The sequence below is a fragment of the Panthera pardus genome, unplaced genomic scaffold (genome assembly GCF_024362965.1).
Source record: "Panthera pardus isolate Hobbes unplaced genomic scaffold, ASM2436296v1 HiC_scaffold_12, whole genome shotgun sequence".
NCBI classification, from domain to species: domain Eukaryota; kingdom Metazoa; phylum Chordata; class Mammalia; order Carnivora; family Felidae; genus Panthera; species Panthera pardus.
In genome coordinates this window covers 56,381,290-56,403,101 of record NW_026526677.1, presented here as the reverse complement: position 1 = coordinate 56,403,101, position 21,812 = coordinate 56,381,290, and the positions used below count along the sequence as shown (strand labels likewise).

The window sequence follows — 21,812 nt, the reverse complement described above, 5'->3', positions numbered from 1 at the left end:
CCTTAGGCTTTGCATTGTCTGGGACAGACCTCCTTCTGGGGATTGTTAGTGAGTTTGCCAAGACCCCTCATTCTAGTGTGCTATCCCTGTGCCTCAACAGAGAGAGTGGGGTGGGTTGGGCTGGGGAGTTGGGGGGCTTCCTGGCAGGGAAGGTACTGGAGCTGGGCCTTGGAACTAGGGTGGAATTTGCACAAGCGGGAGGAGGTGGAGAATGACTTGGGCAAAGCCCTGGATGTGGCACTGAGACCCTGAAGGTGATAGAGGACTGGTGGCTTGAATGTAAGCTCGGATGCTCGACCCAGGCAGGGGCGAGGAGAGACACCCTGGGATGGTGAGCATGAGCAGCCGTTCCTCACCATACACCCCACCTCCCAACACCTTCCCTAAAGAGGTGCCTCGGCTGGATTCAGCGAAGCCTCTGGAAAAGCACTACTCAGTTGTCTTGCCAACTGTGAGCCACAATGGCTTCCTCTACAAGACTGCTTCTGCCGCCAAGCTGCTGCAGGACCGCCGTGCCCGGGAAGGTGGGTGCTTGGCCAGACCCTGTTCTTGCCATGGTGTTCTGGCATGGTGGCCGGGGCAGAGAAGCCAGGGCTGTCTGCACTGGTGACCAAGGAGGGTGCCAAGTATACTCTGGCAGAGTCACCCTAGAGGGCTTCCAGGATGTGGTCTCTAGTACATAGTAGATGCTTAATAAATGGGCTGATAGGGGTGGGAGGGGGCCTGGCACTGCGGAGCAAGTCACTGCTAGAGTGCCTTTAGGCTATAAAAGCCTTGATTGAGCGCCTGCTGGGTGCTGGGCCTCTGATAGTTAGAGCCAGACAGAGCTAAGCTCAGAGCTCCGCCCCTTCGTCCTCTCTGCCTTCCATTTGCTCCCCAGCTCTGAGTACAATCCGCAGTCCTTCCCATATCCCACAAGGACCTGCCAGTCAGCCCTCCCACCCTGTGACTTCTGACCCCACTCCCCTCACTCACTCTGCTCCAGCTTTACTGGCCTCCTTGCTGTTTCTCAGACATGTCTATTTACTTCCACCAGGGCCTTTACATTTGCTCTGCCCCCTGCCCAAAATGATTTTCGCCAAAATATCTGCACGATAAGTCCCTCACTTCAGTCGGATCTCTGTTTATTTCATTTTATTTTTAATGTTTTAATGTTTATTTATGTTTGAGAAAGAGAAAGCAAGAGTGGAAGGAGCAGAAAGAGGGAGACAGATTCCAAAGCAGGGGCTCCACGCTGACAGCAGTGAGCCCAATGAGGGGCTAGGACTCGCCAACCGTGAGATCATGACCTGAGCTGAAGTCAGAGGTTTAACTGACTGAGCCACCCAGGTGCCCCGAGTCAGGTCTCTGTTTAAATGTTACTCCTTAGAGGGAGGCCTGGGTGACTCAGTCAGTTAAGCGTCCATCTTCGGCTCAGGTCACGGTCTCACAGTTCATGAGTTTGAGCCCCATACTGGGCTCTCTGCTGTCAGCGTGGAGCCCACTTCGGATCCTCTGTTTCCCTCTCGTTCTGCCCCTTCCCTGTTCACCCACACACACGTGCGCTCTCTCACTCTCTCTCCCTCAAATAAACAAACATTAAAAAAGAAATGTTACTCCTTAGAGACTTCATCCATAACCATTTTACCCAAATTAGCATGCTCTATTTACTTTTACCCTAACTTCATGCCACTTATCTGACGTTAATTTGCGTATAGATGTATCTATTGATTCTCTGTGCCACACTAGAATATAAGCTCCTCTCGGCCACCACTGTAGCCCCAGCACCTAGAACAGCTCCTAGCACAGTGGGCACTTGGCAGACATCACAGGATGAAGAGTGACCGAGGCAGGGCTGCTGCTTCTGGAGGGCCCCAGCCTGGGGGGCAGACTCTGGGACACACTGCCCTCAGAGGGCAGATGGCATATCCTCGCAGATAGGACAAGAGACAGTGTCTGCTTTGGGAACATTATTGAGACCATTGCTCCCTGCGTCCCTCAGCACACCCCTGTGACACCCTCTAATACCCAAACAGATTTCTTTGGAACTCTGTGCTGTTCACCACCTCACTGCCCCTGGGGCACTGACCCTCGTCTACCTCCTTCTGCCTGATAATGTCATTTATGTAACTGCTTGAGTCATCCTTTTTGCCCTGGATGCCAGGAAGCTCTGAGCCAATGTGAAGCTCAATGCTATGAACTATATAAGCCTGCATGGCCTTGACATTCTGTTCTTTCTCCTGCCTTTCCTGGTCCAGATCCCCATTTCTGTTCCTTTATGGGATCTTGTCAGTTTTCTCAGTGCCATTATAGGAGGAAACATAGAGCAATGTGTGTCACTGGCAGGGGAGGGTGGGAGCATGGGGTGGGCACGGAAACTTTCTGTGACATATGGGCTGTTCTTAAAGGATGGAGGGTGTGGGTGGAGGAAACAAGGTGAGCAAAAGTGGGAAGGGCGAGGTATATGCCCAGAAGTGGTTGGAGAGGAGGGTAGGGGCAGACCCAGCAGGGCCTTGAATGCCAGTCTGAGGTGTATAGAATAAGGGGAGCATGGCAAAGTTTTGAGCACGGGAAGGACGGAGTCTGGTTTTACTTAGATCACTTTTGAATCTTGGAAGAAGCAAGTCGAGGCACCAATGAAGAAGTCACTGCAGTGGTTCAGGGGAGAGGCGTGGGCTGGGCTGGGGCGGCAGGCTGCAGGGAGGAGGATGGAATCAGGGGAACTTGTGAGTTAGAACGAAGAGGACATGAGTCAGGTGGGAGTCGGGGCCCAGGGAGGATACAGAAGGGGTTTTCAGGGGAGGGCAGGGGCTCCCTCATGGCTCCCCTGCCCACCTTCTTCCCAGAGTTCAGCCGACGCTGGTGTGTCCTTAGCGACGGGGTCCTGAGCTACTATGAGAGTGAGCGGGCAGTGACCCCCAATGGCGAGATTCGGGCCAGTGAGATTGTGTGCCTGGCAGTGCCCCCTCCTGACACCCACGGGTGAGTATCCCTGGGGCAGAATCACAGACTCTTATTGCTGTGAGATCCAAGCCCCCATTCAGGAGATAGGGAAACAGGCCCAGAGAGGGTCAGAACCTTCCCAGGGTCACAGAGCAAACCCTGTGGGTCTCCGGAGGCCCCAGTTTAGGACTTTCCCATCCCTTCTTATAGGGCCAGGGAAAGGGCAGGGGGCAGGGGATGGCGGCAAGGCTGGGCAGGGTGGGTCATGGCTGGATTGAGTGGGCCTGAATCCTGACCTGTGTATCTACAGCTTTGAGCACACCTTTGAGGTGTACACGGAGGGAGAGCGGCTGTACCTGTTTGGTCTGGAGAGTGCAGAGCTGGCTCGTGAGTGGGTCAAGTGCATTGCTAAGGTGGGCCTGAGTTAGTGGACAGGTGTGGGAAGTCTGACAGGGGCTGGGGTGGGATCTCCCGGCTGATCCCGTGTACCCCATCTCTCCTGCCTCATGAATGGAGGGAGCAGACATAGGGCAGGCTTCTGGGGCCAAGAGCCAGATATGTCAGCATCTGCAGCCCCCTAGGGGGGACGTCAAGAGACCGGTCTCAACCATGTGGAAGAAGGGCTGTGAGCTTTGCACTCCACAGGTGCTCAATACAATAATGTATAACAGCCATGTTAGGATAGATAGTGCTGACTCCAGGAAGAGTGAGCATCTTGTTCAGGAGCAAAGAGGCAGGGAGGCTGCAGAGCTCTGTCCTGGGGATTAGAGCCAGGTGCCCTCTGGGTCCCCCTGTGCTGTGAGGGCCTGTGACTCTTATTTACTCAGTCGCTGATCAGTCATCTGTGAGCCTCCTTGACGGTTAGTCCTCTGAGCTCTGGGAACCCAGATGAACCAGTCTTGGTCCTGGCTCTTCAATAGCTCCTTTGCTGATGGGGGAGACAGCTGGGTCCCTGACAGCAAGAATACTGTGGTCAGTGCCGCAATAGAGGGCAGAAAAGGGGCATCCCTGAAGGTGTCTGGGAACATTTTCCTGAGGAGGGAACATGAGAATGCATATGAGTGGGGCATGATACCTGAGTTTATTTACTGTGCTAGGTCCTGCCCAGGGGAAGAGAGGAGGCAGCAAGGTGGGAAATGGGTATATGCCTACAAGCCAAAGAGCCTGGGGCAAGGGGTGGGGGAGGGGGGAGGCCGGCATTGCTGTTGGCTGATGCGGTCTCTTTGGCCACCTCCCCTTTTCCTCTGGCCTCCCCATCAGGCGTTCATACCTCCCCTGGCTGAAGATCTGCTGGTCCGGGATTTTGAGCGGCTTGGGCGCCTACCCTACAAAGCTGGCCTGAGCCTACAGCGGGCCCAGGAGGGCTGGTTCTCCCTCACTGGCTCCGAGCTCCGTGCTGTCTTCCCAGAGGGGCCCTGCGAGGAGCCGCTCCAACTTCGGAAACTGCAGGAGCTTTGTGCGTGGACCTAGACCTGGGCCCCCAACTTCCAGGGCACCCTATCCTGGGCTCCCAGGCCCCCAGCCCTTCCCTGGAAGTCTGAACTCTACCCTGGCCTGGCCAGAAGGAGCCAGCCTGCCCTCTTATGTCCTCTCCTGCCCTTGGGGTGTATCTCAGCGACTCCATGTATTGGTGGGTGGGTCCCAGGGATGTATGTGCCCAGAGAACCTCAGGAGGGAGTCGGTTGGGGACCATGAACAAGGCCTTACCTCGACCGGCCCCTCCACAGCCGTCCAAGGGGACAGCGAGAACCAAGTGCTGGTGCTGGTGGAGCGAAGGAGGTGAGCCCTGGCCTCCCTGGGGGGCTCTGAGAAGCCCGAGGCAGTCTGACAGGCTTGGGAGGGGTAGGGCAGGGGTAGGCTTCCAAGTGACTGACTATCCCCCCCCCACACCCAGGACGCTGTACATCCAGGGGGAGCGGCGGCTGGACTTCACAGGCTGGCTGGGGGCCATCCAGAAAGCAGCGGCCAGCTCCGGGGACACGCTGTCGGAGCAGCAGCTTGGAGACTCAGATATCCCAGTGATCGTCTACCGCTGTATAGACTACATCACGCAGTGTGGTGAGCCCCGCCCCTGTAACACAGGCCCCACCCAGGGAGGCTGACCTCTTGCCTCTCCCCCACCACCGGCCAAACCCCGCCTTCCCAGGATCCCTCTGACCTTAGCTGCGAGGCCCCGCCCCCCGGCTCAGTGCCACCCCCTCTGCAGGCCTGACTTCTGAGGGCATCTACCGCAAGTGTGGGCAGACATCAAAGACTCAGCGGCTGCTGGAGAGTCTGCGGCAGGACGCTCGGTCTGTGCGCCTCAAGGAGGGCGAGCAGCATGTAGACGATGTCTCCTCAGCACTCAAGCGCTTCCTGCGAGACCTGCCCGATGGTCTCTTCACTCGCGCCCAGCGCCTAGCCTGGCTAGAGGCCTCAGGTGGGCCCTGTAGTCCTTGCCAGCCTGAGACCCAGGCTAGTGCTGCTGACTTGTCCACTCCTATCTCCAAATTCCCACCCCTCCCCTTCCCATCCAATGAGGCATGCCCCAGGGGATAAGCCCCCCGTCTCCCTTACTCCCTCTGCTTCTCCTTCCCTTGTCACTCTATACAGGAAGTGCTATTCACCTAGGAGGAAAGGCAGAGCAGCCAGAAGGGTGGGACAGGGGAGGTGGTTACGGGGGGCCTCCTGACCTGATCTATTTCCCCCCCACCCAGAGATTGAGGATGAGGAGGAGAAAGTCTCCAGATACAGAGAGCTCTTGGCACATCTGCCCCCAGTCAACCGAGCCACAGTGAAGGCCCTTATCAGCCACCTGTACTGGTGAGGAACATTATTATTGTATTGCTCTGGGGGATTGGGGTGGAAAAGATTCTTCTACTCTTCCTGGCTGACTGCCCTCCCCACAGAACCAGGTAGGCCTGGGAACTGAATGTGGACTTTTGATGTGCCCTGATCTTGGACCCTTTGTCTCCCAACTTACTTCCTGCAGGGTGGGAGAATAGAGGTGGTTTTACCTGAGACCCAGGGGACCTTGGCCAGATATCCCAGCTTCCCAGCTCTGTTCCTCCCCCAGGACCTACGGCATGGCCAGAAAGACTATTCCCGTCTCCCCTTAACTGGTGGTTCACTCTGACCAGGACTTTCCCTGGCCTCCCTCCAGGAGCCAGTTGTGGACCTGCCTGAAATTGGGAAGGTGAAGTGGGGAGGTTCTGGGCTGGACTATTCACTTAGGGCTCTGTCTTCCCCTGTCCAGCGTCCAGTGCTTCTCAGACACAAACCAGATGAACACGCACAACCTGGCTATTGTGTTTGGACCCACGCTCTTCCAGACAGATGGGCAGGACTACAAGGCAGGCCGTGTGGTAGAAGACCTCATCGGCCACTATGTGGTGGTGTTTAGCGTGCGTCCCCCGCCAGTGGGCAGTGGAGGGCAGGGACGGGCCCCTTGGGTGGCAGTGATCATCTGTCCCTGTGTCTTTCTCCTCCCAGGTGGATGAGGAAGAGCTGAGGAAGCAGCGGGAAGAGATCACTGCCATTGTGAAGATGCGTGTGGCTGGCACTGCCAGCGGGACCCAGGTGAAAGACTGGGCCTGGGGTAGGGTGCTCGGGATAGCTGCCTGCGCCCACTTTCCCCGCCTCTAGCTGAGCCCTGTCTTTTCACAGCATGCCGGTGACTTCATCTGCACAGTGTACCTGGAGGAGAAGAAGGCGGAAACCGAGCAGCATATCAAGGTGAGAGCTAGGGACCTAGGAGCCAGAGGACCAGAGAAGTCAGGCTGGGCCAGGCACAGGCTCAGGTGACCAGGGAAGCAGGGCTTCTATCCCAAGGGGAGCCCTGGTTTGGAACCTGTGTCTGGCTAGTGCCAGGGCCTGTCTCTTTGCTTCCTCCCCAGACAGTGGTTATCGGGACCACTTAGAGACACCCTCCTAGTATCCCAGGACCCGAAAGGTGGGCTCGGCCCCTGGATCACAGCAAGGTTGTGGGGAGAGCAGGGGCAGGAACACGGTAGGCTGACCTCTTCCTCCTTGGCCACTGCAGATCCCAGCAGCCATGACAGCCGAGGAGCTCACCCTAGAGATCCTGGATCGCAGGAATGTGGGCATCAGGGAGAGGGGACTACTGGACCTGCTTTGAGGTCAATGAGAGGGAGGAGGCAGGTAGGTGGCCACCAGGATTTGTGCAGGGTATGGTGTGGCCTGTACTTGTCTGAGCTGCTGCCCCAGTCTGTGCTCCCCTACCCCACAGCGTGGCAACAGTGGTGGTCAAGGGAGTCTTGGATGATAGATGCTGCTTCCACACTGTCACCTCCATGATGGTGGTGGTGGCATGGTGGGGGGCCGGGGGGAGTCGAGGTGATGGCTATAATGTGGCTGATGGGAAGGAGGTTGATGTTATCAACTGTGACGGTGCTTTCTCAGTGTCAGTGAGAATGGTGTTCTTGCGAGGGTGGCGATGCTGAATTTGATAATGGGATTGATGGTGAAGGGGGCAGTAGGTGGTGATGACCGTGCAAGAGGGGTCAGGCAGGGTGGGGGGGGGTGGTGTTTGTAAGGGTGGTTGTGACGGTGTTGTGAGAGAACCTTGGTGGTAAAGACAGTGATAAAGGCATTTTAGGATGAAGGGTGGTCTTAATGGCAGTGGACAATGAGGGTGTATCTGTCCGTTTGTTTCACTGTTATTTGTTGAGTGCCAGACACACAGCCCCTCCCCTTCATGGGGGTAAGTCTCGCATGGAATAGACATTAATCCTGTGGCCACAGCAATAAACATACAACCGAGGCTGTGATAACTGCCTTGAGTGGCCACTAGAGCTTGTAACAGGGTCTCTGGCTACAGAGTCCCTACACTAGGAGGTGAAGAGTAGGAGTTGCTTGGTGAAGGGGGAGAAAAGCGTCTCCAGGCAGTGGGAGCGGCACAGGCAGAGGCCCTGTGGTGACCATGGACATCACCCTTTTGAGGAGCTAGAGATAAGGGCAGTGAGGGGGCTGTGTCACGGGGTGGGACTGAAGACAGAGGCAGAGGCGGCCACCCAGCCCAACAACAACGCAAGGCCCCTGAAGGGCTAGTGACTGGGAGTTTGGAGAGGTTGCTACTTGCCGCTGGGTAGGGAGAGGTGAGGAGGGGAATGAGAGCACATGCAGGAGACCCCTCGGAGGGCCACGGTATTAGTCCAAGGACAGATGGTAACAGGGGCCAGCGTGGCAACGATGATGGACAGAAGTAAAGAGATTTAACATATGGAGGGAAGAGGGGGAGGAAGCTATGTTTCTGGCTTGAATGGCTCGGCAGGTGGTGTTTTCCCCAGCGAGGACACGGGAAAGATCACTGGCTTCGGTTGGAACAGCTTTGGTCCCAGCCAGTTGTGTCAGACCTGAAGCTTGAGCGTGGAAAGGGTAGTCCTGATGGTGATGTGTTGTGGCGCTGGTAGGTGGCGGGAGTGGTGCTCACGGACGTGTAGGTGATATGTGGGTGTGCCAGCCCTCGGTGCCTCAGTAACAGCGGGTGTGACCTCCCCCCAGAGCGCCCCCTGCACTTTGCGGAGAAGGTGCTGCCCATCCTGCACGGGCTGGGCACGGACAGCTACCTGGTGGTGAAGAAGCACCAGTCCATGGAGGCCATGCTGCTGTACCTGGGTAGGTGGTGTGCCTGGGTGGGTGGCGCCTGCAGGGCTGGACAGGCTGGTGGGTCCTTCCATTTGAAGCCCAGGCAGGAGCAGCTCGGGCAGAGGGTGCCATGTGGGCAGGCCTCTTTGGTGGCTGGGGCAGGCTGGGGCAGTTTCCTTCATCCAGGGATGCTCCCCTGGGTGTCTGTATCCATGGGCAGGGGGTTGGTGCAGCCCACGCCCACTCTGGTCTTCCCCCAGCCAGCCACGTAGGCGACACCAAGCACGGCATGATGAAGTTCCGTGAGGACCGTAGCCTCCTGGGCCTGGGCCTGCCCTCAGGTGGCTTTCACGACCGATACTTCATCCTCAACAGCAGCTGCCTGCGGCTCTACAAGGAGGTCCGGGTAAGTGCCCCAGGGGGTCGTGCCCTGCAATGAGCATCTGTACCCAAGTGTGCTCACACACCCATTCACAAACATTCGCCAGTGTCTGCCAGTGGGAGCAACCCCATCGCGGGGTCTTGGGGTGGCACAGTGGTGGAGGAGAGCTATAGACTCAGGAATCTTCTGCTGTGGCCCTCGGTGGCCGCTCTTCTGTGTCCTGTAGCCCCACTAGGCGCTAGTCTCTGGTGCCATCACGTCAGGCTCATGCTGTCTCACCTGTGCCTGTGCTTTGTCACGGCACCCACAAGAACATGCTATGTGGTGACAGCCCCCGCCGTGGCCCATGCACATCTTGTCACTTCACAGGTTGTACCTCCTCCATGCCCACTCTGTCCACATGCCAGGTGGCCTCCCAGGTCTTGGCACCCTGCCCCCAACATCTTCTGCACATACCGCCACATCCCACCATGCACCACCACACACATTGTCCTGGCTCTGGACCCGGACCTCCTTCTTCCATAACTCTGATCCTCTATCAAACAGAGCCAGAGGCCATGGAGCGGGGCCCCTGAGACCGTGAGTAGCTGTGGGCCAACTGCTAGCTGCCTTACACCACCTGGGGGCCAAGTGAGCCTAGCGGGAGCCTGGGGACACAGCCAGAGCTCTTCGCTACCTTCAGGCATGGTTCCCTGCCCTCTTGCCTATCAGCACTGGCTCCCATCTTTGGGCTTGTGTCCTGGGCTCCTGTCCTTCATCCCCACCCATGAAGAGGTGGTCCTTCATGGGTGGGGAGTCCTTTTCCCAAGAAGGTTGAGCCCCCATCAGTGTGATGCTTTACAGTTTTCCAAAAGACTAGGTGTGGAGGCTGTGGAGCCAGTATCAGAGGCCCCTAGGTTTGAATTAGAGCTCTGACCCTCATCTCCTGCCACCCCTGGAGCCATCCTTGTCCCAACCATGGAGAGAGTTTCAAGACTGTCAGAATGCCCATGCTACTACCCTGATCCTAAAATGCTGGGGTGAGACTAAATGGGCTTGTGGTATAGTTCACCTGTGGTAGGAGTTCCCGCTCAGCCTCCCTGGCTGGTTGCCAATCCTTACATGCACACTTCTGGGAGAGGGGAGCTTCTCCACTCCTCCCTTGGGACTGCCCTATCCCTAGAGGGATAGTTTTGCCGGGAGAAGGCCCTTGCTGAAGTTCAGCTGAGAACATGCCACCTGGGATGCCCCTGTGGGTTCCAGCGATGCCTTAGGGGCCACAGAGCATAGATGCGCTGTAGTAATGGGCAGCAGAAATGTATTTCCAATCCCAGGGTCTAACCGGATCTCCCATAGCTATTCCCACCAGTGATTCCAGCCCTTCCTGTCCCTTGCCTCTCCTGAGGACACTGGGCAGGCCTAGCTGTCATGGAGGGAGCAGAGCAGATAGACCAGGATCCTCACCTCCCTCTCTTTGCACATTATACCTCTACTAACGCAGCCTGGGCTCCTACAGATCCTCGTAGGCAGTGCCTCCTCTTCTCTTTTGCCTCCCTCTATGATTACTTACTTCTGGGCCTGTTCACCCCTCCACTCAGTCTCCCTTGGTTCTGGGATGTTATTTCCCTGATGCCCTCCTTATGATGGTACTTGGAGTGGAGCAAGACCATCATTGTGGGCAGAGAGGAAGGAGGGTGGCTGAGGCACCTGAAAAAGCAGCTGCTGATCCCTTAGCATGGAGGGGAAATGGCACGAGAACTAGAGAAAGGAAAAAGATCTAATGTTTAAGTGAGCCAGGTTTGGTGCCCACCCCTCCACATACTAGGACATGTCCTCCCACTAGCGTCCTCCAGAGGAGGGATATTATCCCCATTTCACAGGTGAGAAAACAGGCTTCGACTGCCTTGCCTAAGGCCATCTCTAGGTAGCCCCATCAGAGCTCGAGCTCTTTATTCCTTGAAGTACAGGAAACAGGGACTCTTTGGCGGAGCTGATCAGTGCTGCTGTCTGAATGGCAGCCACACCTCTGCCCTGACAGTAGCCCCAGGAGGGTGTGGTTTGGCTACTGAGGTGTTGGTAATTCCAGCATTTGCTATTTTATGGAGGAACAGAACAGAATATTTGAAATTGGGACAACACCCAGCAATTCAGGATATGCGAATACCCAGGCCAAGGCCTGGGCATCTTCCATTGTTAAAGACCTTGAAGCACCTGGGAAAGGCACATTGTAGAACAGTCTTGGCTCCAGCAGAGGTCTTTGAGTATCAAGGGGTGAATTTTATTCTTTCCAGTGACCTCATACCTCAGCAATGCTGGAAACATGAGTTCTTTGATTAGAAACGAAGTCCTGCGTTGTCTGATGTAACCCTCGCTCCCCAAATCTCCCCCTCAACCTTCCTGTCTCAGCCATACTCCTGTCACACACGTGCTGCGCATACACCACACACACCAGAGCCTGAGGGAGTGGAGGCCTAAGGATTGTTTTTTCGAATGTTCAGGGAGCCACAGCCTGGTTTGAATTCCTTGATTCCCACAATTCTCTCCACGCCCTGACTGGAACCGTTGTTTCTGTCACACCCACGAGCCTGTTCCTTCCACTGTCAACTCATCTACCCCTTGCTTCTAGTTCTCCCTCCCTGGCACCCACAGCTCAACTTCCTCCGAGCCCTCAGCCTGCTTTCCATTCCCTCAGCCTGCTGCCTTCCATACTTGCAACATGGTTTTTCCCCACGTCCTTTCTTCTGTCGTGCCCAGAGCCTGCTGTTTTCATGTCTACAGCCTAATTTCTTTTGCAACCTCTGTCTCAAGTCTTTCCATCTCCACTACCTGGTTCCTTCCACCCTGCAGTCTGACTTCTTCAGCACTCTCAGCCTTGCTTCTTTCCTGCTGGCTTGGAGGTTTCTTTCTTGTATTTGCCCACCCCTTATTTACAGCCTGGTTTCCGACCCCACTGCCCAGTTTCCTCCCTGTCTACAGCCCAGTTTCTTCCAGGCCCCCTTGGGCACTTGGTCCTCAGGGAGGATCAGGGCAAAAGCAAGGTGAAAGGTCTCTAGTACGCCCTCTTAAACCACATTCCCTATGACAGCACCCAAGTCTCCACTTATCTAGGCAGCTCATCCTTTTGCAGCCTCACAGGGAGTCTACCAATCCCTGAAACTTTCCATCTCCCTGTCCATCCCTTAGTCCCTTCTTTTTTTTCCTGCTAAGGAGCCATGCCTGGGGGTGGCTAGGAGTAATGGTGGGAATAGGGTGGAGGTGGCTCAAACTTTGACCCCCAGTTTTGGTTGTAAGTGAGTCCCCCTCCCCTACCATCCATCCTGGTGCCCTACTGGTGCCAGGAGCCTGGTGGGGGCAGGGCTTTGAGCAGGTGGCTCCCAGAACAGAAGAAAGGCTCATTAGCTTGACTTCCAATTAGCCTTTACCTTGGGGGTCATTGCTCCCATACCTCTGCCTCGGAGCCAGCCTGTTCCTTCCAACCCCAGACCCATATGCAGAGGTGGGGGCCAGAGGTGAGCATGTCAGTGATCTGGTGCCCCTCCCCAGTACATCGGTCTCTTGCTTCCTGACCTAGACCACTGGAAAGTTCTTCCTTTGGTCTACCAAACAGCAGTTCTGCTTCAGCTTGAGTCATTAGCCTTCCCCTCGTGGAACCAAAGAGCTAGTAATTGCTGACCCCACAGGTCTTCTGTTCACACGGTCAACCCTGGAGCCTCCGTGGGGTGGAGAGGGGCGAGGAATCTATAACCGGAGACAAACAGACCCAAGCAGCCAACCGAGGCTCTCAGATCATACACGCTCATTCAGTTTGGTGCCAGAGGGCGAGGTGCGGACCTCTCCCTCCATAGACAATCTGATTCAGCTGATGCTACAAGTCAGTTCTCCAGTTTGTAGGGCAGCAGGAAGGGACTGAAAATCACTCCCTGGTTGTCCTGCTGGAACGGCTGCCTCGGGGACTGAGGGTTGACTGTCTGATGCTGCTGCAGGGATTGAAGCCTGGGGGGAGTGGGGTGGTTAGTTGGGCTGGATTGTGAACAGGAAGGGCTTTGTCAGGAGGTTCCCTGTGCTGGGATGCAAATGAGGGCTGGGAAGAGGGAGGAGAGAGGTACCCAGTCACCCCAATTCCCGCCCTGACCGACTGAAGTGTCATCCCTCTGCCTGCCCCCACCCCAGAGTCACCGGCCTGAGAAGGAGTGGCCCGTCAGGAGTCTCAAAGTCTACCTGGGAGTGAAGAAGAAACTCCGGCCACCCACCTGGTTAGCCGGGGCTGGGGCCTGGGAGAGCTCAGAACAGATTGGGGTGGGGGGGGTGGGGTTGCGGCACAGTGGGGGCTTTGAACTTGACAGGGGTTGATACCATGGTTCTGAAGGTGTGGTCTCCCAGACCAGCAGCCTCAGCATTACCTGGAAACATGTTAGCAGCCCACATCTTGGTCCCACCCCAGACCTGCTGAGTCACGGATCCTAGGGGGTGGGGCCCGCAGTCTGTATGGTAACAAGCCATTTAGGCGACTCTGATGTTTGCTCATGTTTGAGAACCACTGGCCTTGATTGAAATCCTGTCACTGACTACCTCAGGGATCTTCCTGTGCCTCACTTCCCACATGTGTAGAATGTGGAAAATAATGGTGCACCTGTTTCAAAGGGTGGTTGTGGTATGCTTTTAAGTGGAAAAGTGATGCATAGCCACTATTATTGTTGTTAATTACAGCCACCAGACTTGGTTTTCTGACTTTCTCCTCTCATCTGCTGGCTGTGCCTAGCTGTCTCTCAGAGACTAGGGCAGGCCCGGGTGGGGTGGCATGGGTATAGGGAGCCAAGGGCCTGGGAGGCTGGTGTGAGCTGTGAGAGGAAGAGGCTGTGGCCAGAATGTGCCGTGCTTGCAAGAAGGCCCTGAACTGTGCCCCTCGGCTCTGGCCCAGGCTTCTGGGCTCCGTCCCGGGCACCTGGGCTGGGAGGCCTCTGTGGGCTGGCAAGTGACTCCATCTGCCCCTCCTCTGCAGCTGGGGCTTCACAGTGGTGCACGAGACAGAGAAACATGAGAAGCAGCAGTGGTGAGTAAGGGCCCTGGCCTGAGACCCCAGGTTGGGAGAGATGGTTGCATGTTCCCTTTGGTTGGGTCCCTTTATTGTCCATATATGCACCCTGCCTGGAGAGCCAGGCGGGCTGCTCAGCCTTGGCAGTGTCCAGATCCGTGCCCTGCCCCGCAGGTACCTCTGCTGTGAGACACAGATGGAGCTCCGGGAGTGGTTTGCCACCTTCCTCTTTGTGCAGGTACCAGCTCAGGGTGGGGTCCCGTGAGGCTTCCATTATGGAGAATGGGTATGTTTGCTTCTTCACTACATAGGGCATCAATTGCATCAAGGAGATTTTGAGTTGCTTTTAATTCTTTTCTTCACTCAGCAAACCCTCCCTAGAGTCCACTTTGGTGCAACCCCAAGCCAGGCATGCTAGAGACAGAGTGCAGACCCCTGCCCTCAGGCACTCCCCATGTAGAAAGGAAAACAGACCTTGAAGTTGCCTGTTAAATAGCCCAATGTGGTCAGTGTATGGAGATAGAGAAAAGCCCAGGGACCCTACCCGCTGGAGGTGGTGCATGTGGAGGGAAGGCAGCAGGGAGGGGGTGTCATAGGAGCTGAGTCTGAGGATGAGGAAGCCTTCATCAAGCAAAGGCGGTTGGAGGTGGGGGGGCGGGGGCAGGTCGGGGAGGCTTCTAGGCAGAAGGAACAGTTTATTGAAAGGCATGGCAACAGAACCACAGATTGCCCAGTGGGGTGTAAAGAGAAGCCAGGAGTACCAGAAGCTGACACTGGAAAGAGATTCAGGAGCCAGATCTGAAAGAGCCTTGAAGGCCATGCCAAGGGAGCTGAACTTGACCTAGTCAGCAGTTTTCAGGGAGAGTTTTAAGCAAGAAAGTGGTGTGCAAGTTTGCGTCTGAGAGGGCTCGTTCTAGATGTAGCGTGCAGGGGAGGACAGGCTGAAGGAGTGAGGTGGCTGCCGCAGTGGGCCAGGTGGGAACAGGCTAGGAGGGGCTTGGAGCCAGAGCAGGGCTGGGGTGAGGGGTTGGGAGTGGGAGGGGTTGGACTTAAGCCACAGATTTTAAACGAGAGCTCAGAATTGTTTAGGGAAAAGGCTGACAGAACTGTGCCAGGGCTGTGGGCTGAGTTCTTTTAGCCCTGAGCTTCCTGGTAGTCAAGCCTAAAGGGAAACAGGAAGATTCTATAGTTTTGTTGGTTCCCGGTGAAAGAAAGCACACACATGTTCCTCTAGAACTGTTTTCTTGGTGCTGCATTCTTGGAGCAGTTTGTTTGTGGACCTGGAGGTGGGGGTTGTTGAGTAACATAACTGGCTGGGTTCTGCCAGGGATACAGTCATGTTCTCCTAACAGCTGCTTCTCATATCGACTGGGATCAAAGCTGAGAGGGTCACCTCAGATCATAGCTGGAGGCGTTTCTGGGAAGGGTGGGTGGATCTGGAGCTGAGTGTCTGGGTGAGCTGAGTGTCCTCCTCTTCCCCTGCTCCCCAGCATGACGGCCTGGTGTGGCCCTCGGAGCCCTCCCGTGTATCCCGGGCAGTGCCTGAGGTCCGGCTGGGCAGTGTTTCGTTGATCCCTCTGCGCGGCAGTGAGAACGAAATGCGAAGGAGTGTGGCCGCCTTTGCTGCGGACCCCCTTTCTGTGAGTAGTTTTCCATCCCTATGGGCAGAGCCCTGGGACCTGGCTGCTGCCCGCCTCCCACCTGACTCACCTGATTGCCCCCTGGCCCCCTCCCTCCAGCCTCCTAGCAGTCCTGACGGGCTCTTTTGGTTCATGTAGCTCTCAGGAGCCCCCTCTCTACCTGGCCCTGGGGACCCCGGCTGACCTGAGCACTCCCAAGCCAGCACTACAGAGCAGCTGCAGAAGCTTCAGCAGGGCCGCTGGTCCCTGTGAACCTTCACAAAGTGCTTATGGAATCTGGGCTTCTGTACCTTCCCACAGCTCCTCCGCAACGTCTGAGCGCAGAAGCCAGCCCCTGGCTCTGAGACTCTGCCGCCCTGAAGCCTTCCTGTTCAGACACCCTCGTGCCCTGCGTGCCTGGTGTGAACCAGCAGGGGATGCATGAGGAAGCCGCACCCCACATCCCACATCCTGGTTGCAGCATGGGGTTCCCTCGCCAGGAAGTGGGGGGCAGCAGGGTCTGCCTGAGGAGGACCCCTCATCTGTTGTCTGGGTGCTTCTCCTGGCCTGGTCTGCTCCCCCCTCCAGGGTCACCCACCCTGAGTTTGAGGGGTTGGAGAGGTGGGATGTGCATTGTTCAGAAACTCTGGAGGACCACCATCCTTGCAGAGGCTCGAAGCCCTGGGGCCCCCGCTGGAAGGGAGCCCACCCTCTTGTCACAAACTCCAGAGCAGCAAAAAGTGGATGCTCTAAAGGAACACTCAGCTGGGATAGGGAGGGAGCTCTTGGGTAAGTTTCTCTATAGCCTGGAACTGGGGCTGGGGGACTTTAGGAGCCTCCTCTGGTCTAGGCTGACTGGGAGGGCCCAGGCTGCCTGGTGCCCCTTCCCCACTTTGGGGGCCTTTTGATAATATAAATATATCTGTATATTTTATCCTACGGTGCTGAAGCTTGTGATTGGTTGGGGGTTTCAGGTGTTCCAGTGTAGGAGGGGACAGGAGTTCAGGAGGCCCAGAGGTGAGTGCCTAGTACCCTGAAGTTGGGGGGGCGTGGGCCCTGTTCTTTCCAGGCTCTGAGCTGTTTAGTCACTCCCTCCTGCCCCAGGCAGAGCCCCGGCCCAGCTCCATGCCACCCCAGTGCATGCCTGTGCAGTCAGGGTGGGGAATACCGGTCCTGACCCTGGCCAGGACAGACCCCAGCTGGACCGAGCTCCTTTCCCTGCTGTAGTCTAGAGTCTGGGCCGGGGCCTGGGTGTGGCATGTGAGTGACCCAGGGCAGCCCCTCACCAGCCCCTCTGAAACACGAGGTCACAAAGTCACAGGAGCTTTATTAAATTAGGAAGAAGAGCCTCGGGTGTCCCTTTATCCCTGTGCATGTCCCTCCGGAGGAGGGCCCTGCCTTGCACCAGGAAGCTGTCCTCACTGGGCACTGCCTGGTTGTCTCCTCCAGGAAGACAAGGCCCTGGCAAGTGGGGGAGATAACGAGCTGTTCAGAGACCTATTTGGGGCTCCCTGGGAAGGTGCCAGACACCACATTCCTGCCTCTGCCTGGAGCCTCATTAACGGCCTCTCTCCAGGGGCCCGGCAGGCAGACAGGCTGACCTCCCAGCCTTAGCTTCAGCCAGTGGGGCTGGGCAAACAGGGTGGAGATGGGTCACATGATCTCTGATTCATGTGATCCAGCCCTGGGGAGGCCTGTGTATATGGATGGGGTCTTGGGGTCCTGGATTCCAGGTTCCTTGTTCCTGTATCTTGAGAAGGGGAGGTGGATGCCAGACTGGAATGGGTTTTCTGGTCAGTTTCACAGGCTGGGGCTAAGCCCCTGGAGTCTCCCACTCTTATCCTGCCCTAACCGGGCTGCTCCAGGCCAGGCTGACAGATTGAATGACCATTCTGCCTGCCTGCAGCTAGGCCAAGACTGTTGTCCAAGTGCTCACGGGCTGGAATTCTTCCCAGGATCTGACTTCAGACTGACCAGCTAGTTTTGAGGTGCAGAGAGAGGGTGGGTGAGACTTAGAAGTGCCCCATGCTAGGCTGCCAGTGTCACTGACAGGCTCAGGGGCTGGCTGCAGTGACTGAATTGGGCCACCAGGGGGCAGCCGTGGATAGCTCAATGTGGCTGGTCCCAGGACAGGTTCTGGAGGTCCCAGGACAGGTTCTGGGGGCCCCAGTGTGGCGGTGCTGACCCAGACCTTGCTCTCTTGGAGTGTGGGGTGGAACCTTTAACCCCAAGACTAGTGATATTCTGGAAGGCAGCACAGTGCTTTGGACTCCCAAGATCTAGGAGCCAGGAGGAGAGAATAGCTCTTTTCCAAGTACCCACTGTGGGTCAGCACCTGTGCTCTATGCACTGTCTCCTCCTGGCAGAGGAAGAAAGGCTCAGAGAGGTGAGCCAACTTGCCCGAGGGCCCATAACTCTCCTGAATCAGGGCTGGGGTCCATTTCTACTATCCCACTTTGTAGGGGAGAGGGGTGTCTCCCTCTTCCACACCCCTCCTGACTTCAGCTCTGCTCTCTCCACTTGGCATGTCCAACTCTGCTCTCTCCACTTGGTATGTCCCCTGGGGAAGGGGATCTGTACTGTCAGGAGTTAATGATAGCTTAAAGTGCTAACCCTTGGGATCAGGGATAGCATCCCAACAGGAGCCTTCAGGCCTGAACTTTAATGCATTGTGGCAATGACAGCAGTGTGATGGGTGGGTTATGCCAGGAGGCTCTGCTGGTTGTGGCCACAAGGATTCCTAGAAATGGGGCTTCTTGGGACCTTGAGTGGTTTTTTCACATATTATTTGAGGCTGGGCGGGGGGGGTGGGGGGGGGTGGGGGGGGGTGGAGGGTAGATGTGTGAAGAGCCCAGAGCTGGACCTGCTGAAAAGTAGGGAGCAACTCTTGGAGAGGGAGGAGGCTTTCTTTGAGGTTCCCCAAAGCTGGGCCTGAAAGGTGGAAGCCTTGCCAGGTGCACATGGTTGGGAGGGGTGCAAGTTGGTGTGAGGGTAGGTTGAGATGCTGGGAGAAGAGGACTGGGTGACCCAAGTCTGGGTCTGATTGCAGGGGACCACAGTGAGCCCTGGGAGAGAAGGCTGTGGCAAGTCAGCCTGGGTGGTGAGGGCTTTGTGGATGGAGAGTAGGGACAGAACGGGGGAAGGGCTGGGAGATGGGATGGGATATGGGATGCCATCTCCTTCCTGTTCAACTTGCCCACCCTGAAAAGTGTTCAGCAGCCTTCGAGGGCCTCTGGACCTCAGGAGATCCCCAGGCTCTGCAGGAAATCAATGGGACTGGGAAGGAGCCCTGCCTCCTCCCTGCTTCCCCCAGATCTTGGGGGCGGGGGGACCTGGAGCTAAGGCCTTCTCTTCTGGCCTCAAGCTCTGGTGGCTCCTGAGCCCCCTGCCCACAGCTTGCTGTTTTGGAAAAGCATGGGTGTGGATGCCAGCTGGGCAGATGCCGACACTCCCATCTATGAGCTCTGGAGCTTTGGCTGAGTTCCTGAGGTCTCTGATCCTCACTGTTCTCATCTGCTTTGGAGATATTAATAGTACCTACTAATGGGAGGATTAAATGAGCTAGTAAGTGTGAAGTACCTAACACTGTCCCCTGATAATCCCCTTCTCAAACATGTCTGGGGAGACCTAGCATCCAGAGTCTTCAGGCCCCATATATATATATTTTTTAATTTTTTTTAAACGTTTATTTATTTTTGAGAGAGAAGGGCAGGGGCGGGGGGCGGGGACGGGGGGCAGAGAGAGAAGGAGACACAGAATCTGAAGCAAGCTCCAGGCTCCGAACTGTCAGCCCAGAGCCCGATACAGGGCTTCAACTCACAAACCACGAGACCATGACCTGAGCCAAAGTCTGATGCTCAACCAACTGAGTCGCCCAGGCACCCCTAGGTCCGATATATTTTACTTCAACAAGCACTTCTTGAACACCTACTGTGTGCAGTGCTTTACTGAACCATGAGGGGGAGCAGATGAGTAAATGCTGTGGGGGAAGGAAGAAGCCCTTCTGGTAGGTGTATTGATCAGGAAAGACTCCACAGAGGGGGTGAGGCTAAAAAGACCAGCATATTTCTGTGGGTGGAGTTAAGAGGGAAAGGTGTCTTCAGAAGAGGGAATGGCATGAACCAGAGGCAAGGTGATGTGAGCCTGCAGTAAGCAGCCTGTGTGGTTGCAGCTGAGTGCCCCAGGGCCTGTCCCCAGTGCCTCTGGTATTGGGGGTTTTGCCTTTCTTGCCTCTGAAATACAACTACATTCCAGACAAATGGAGTCCTCGGGGTCTTCCCCAGCCAGAAAAAGGAATAGCTCCTAGTCCTTTAGCTAGCTCTGTGGCCTAAGTGATCCCAGGCTCGCACCTGGGAAACGTCTGTCTGTCTCACATACACACACATAATAAGTACAGCTAACATGAACCTCCCAGCCTCTCCTCCAATGTGACACTTCTTTCAGGAAGCTCTTCTGGACTGTTCTTCCATCTTGCTATACTGTGTGCACTTAGAATGTGTGTTCACATGGCCAGGTCACTTGCACCCATCTAGGGACTGGCCCGGGGAAGAGCTATCAGAGCAAGGTCCCCTGGTCAGCCTGAGCTGGTCCAGCCCTAGCGTGTCCCCTCTCCCATGCCACTTTCAGCTTGTGGAAATTTCCACGCTTTCTTTGCCCTGGTTACAGCTCCTACTGCTGTATTTATCACCCTGGAGACACAGTGGCACAGGCATACACATGCCACACACACACTCATGCCCTATACACACGTGCCTGCACACCTCAGCCTGCACTTCCAGATGCACACACGCCCGCACGTGCGCGAACACAGACACATGCATGGCACGTGTCTAAACGCCCCCACCACAGAGCTCTCTAGGAAAATTGCCCCTCCCCTGCTCCCCCTCCTCCACTCTCTTCCCACCACCGCCCACCTCAAAACACTGAGACCAAAGAGATGGGCTGGACGGCCCTCCCACCATTTGTCAGCCTGGGAGGCACATCTGCCTCCGTAACTACAGCATCCTCCCTCCCACCCCTTCTTCCCCACTGCCCGCTTTTCTCTCCGTCTCTCCTCAGCTTCTCTATCCTTCCCTCTGCCACTTTTCTGTGCTCCTGTCTGTGTCTTCCTGCACCTCAGTCATTCTGAGTCCTCTCTTGTCACTCTTGGCCCTCTGAGGTAGAAATTGTGCTTCCTCCCTGCCCTCCCTCCTGAGGGTCTCAGGATGGGGACCTTGTGTGTGGGGGGGGGAGCTTACGGAGACAGGGATAGGCCTAGGGGACCCAGGGACCTGAGCTGCCTCGTATCCTGTCACTTTCAGCCCCTCCTCCTGGGTGAGGGGAGAACTGTGTGCCTGGCACCATGGAGACTAGCGTCATGGCAACACAGCCTGGGTGGGCACAGCCTTCCTCCTCCTAGAGCCCCCCTGTGATCCCCTAGGAACTGCCAACAGGCCCTGAGGAGATGGGCCTTGTTTTAGTGCCCATCCCCAGCTCATACCAGGCCAGGGTACCCCCATCCTGACCATCCGTACTTGTACCCCAGCTTCCAATGCCACAAGTCACTAATCCCCATGGTGGAACATGGCGGGGGCAGGGAGGATTCTCATCCAAGCATGAACTCCAGAGCTGGGGACCTGAGGGTCTTTTACTGACTGAGGGCCAGAGGTCAGGGGCTTGCTTAGGGGAACCCAGCAAGTCTGGCTAGGCTCCTGACTCTCAGACATCAGTTCTCTGGTCTCCCACCTTCCACCCAGGTCAGTGGTCACTGGACCAAAAGGGGTCATTCCAACCTGGGGTCCGGCCCTCCCCCCGGGAGGTCTCTAGCCCGTCCTTAGTATCGGCAATGATAATGATGCAAATGAGAATGTTGAGCCACTGTGAAGCACCCACAGCCTCCTGGGCTGGGGCTTTACAAGTGTTTTCTCATTTAATCCTTACAACAAACACCATGAGGAAGATACCTCTTGTTCTCATTTTATAGGTGAAGAAACCAAGGCATGGACTTGACAGTGTCAGGTGACTAATAAGTGGTGTGGCTGAGAAGAAACACAGGTCCTTCCCAGATGGTGCTGGTGAGCCCCAGCTTCATGCCTGGTGCCCTCCCCAGCAGGCACTCTTTTTCAAAATCACTGACAAACTGTGTTTTCAGTTCTGTCTTTCCTTCTGGAGAGAGTCCATGGGGAGGATCTCGGGCTTAGTCTAAGTTTGGCCTTAGGGTTTCTAGAAGCCAGGGGGTTATTTTTCTAAGAAGGTGGAGAGGGACCAGAGCCTTCCTAGTGTGGTTAGCCCTAGGGAAGACCTGCCTCGTAGT

At 56.1% G+C, this 21,812-nt stretch overlaps 1 protein-coding gene across 1 annotated transcript in view; it reads left to right on the top strand.

Annotated features, from left to right (window-relative positions):
- Positions 1 to 16,459, top strand: part of ARAP1 (ArfGAP with RhoGAP domain, ankyrin repeat and PH domain 1) — a 67,113-nt gene extending 50,654 nt beyond the window's left edge. Inside the window, 21 exon segments of the mRNA XM_053900067.1 lie at positions 390 to 524; positions 2,826 to 2,961; positions 3,233 to 3,335; positions 4,183 to 4,378; positions 4,650 to 4,701; positions 4,817 to 4,980; positions 5,129 to 5,341; positions 5,619 to 5,724; positions 6,158 to 6,305; positions 6,394 to 6,480; positions 6,568 to 6,636; positions 6,944 to 7,018; positions 7,020 to 7,062; positions 8,425 to 8,538; positions 8,769 to 8,914; positions 9,437 to 9,469; positions 13,040 to 13,122; positions 13,869 to 13,919; positions 14,076 to 14,139; positions 15,392 to 15,541; positions 15,842 to 16,459. Coding sequence (XP_053756042.1) covers positions 390 to 524; positions 2,826 to 2,961; positions 3,233 to 3,335; positions 4,183 to 4,378; positions 4,650 to 4,701; positions 4,817 to 4,980; positions 5,129 to 5,341; positions 5,619 to 5,724; positions 6,158 to 6,305; positions 6,394 to 6,480; positions 6,568 to 6,636; positions 6,944 to 7,018; positions 7,020 to 7,062; positions 8,425 to 8,538; positions 8,769 to 8,914; positions 9,437 to 9,469; positions 13,040 to 13,122; positions 13,869 to 13,919; positions 14,076 to 14,139; positions 15,392 to 15,541; positions 15,842 to 15,859 — 2,186 coding nt within the window. The 3' untranslated portion in view covers positions 15,860 to 16,459.
- Positions 16,460 to 21,812: the final 5,353 nt, after the last annotated feature.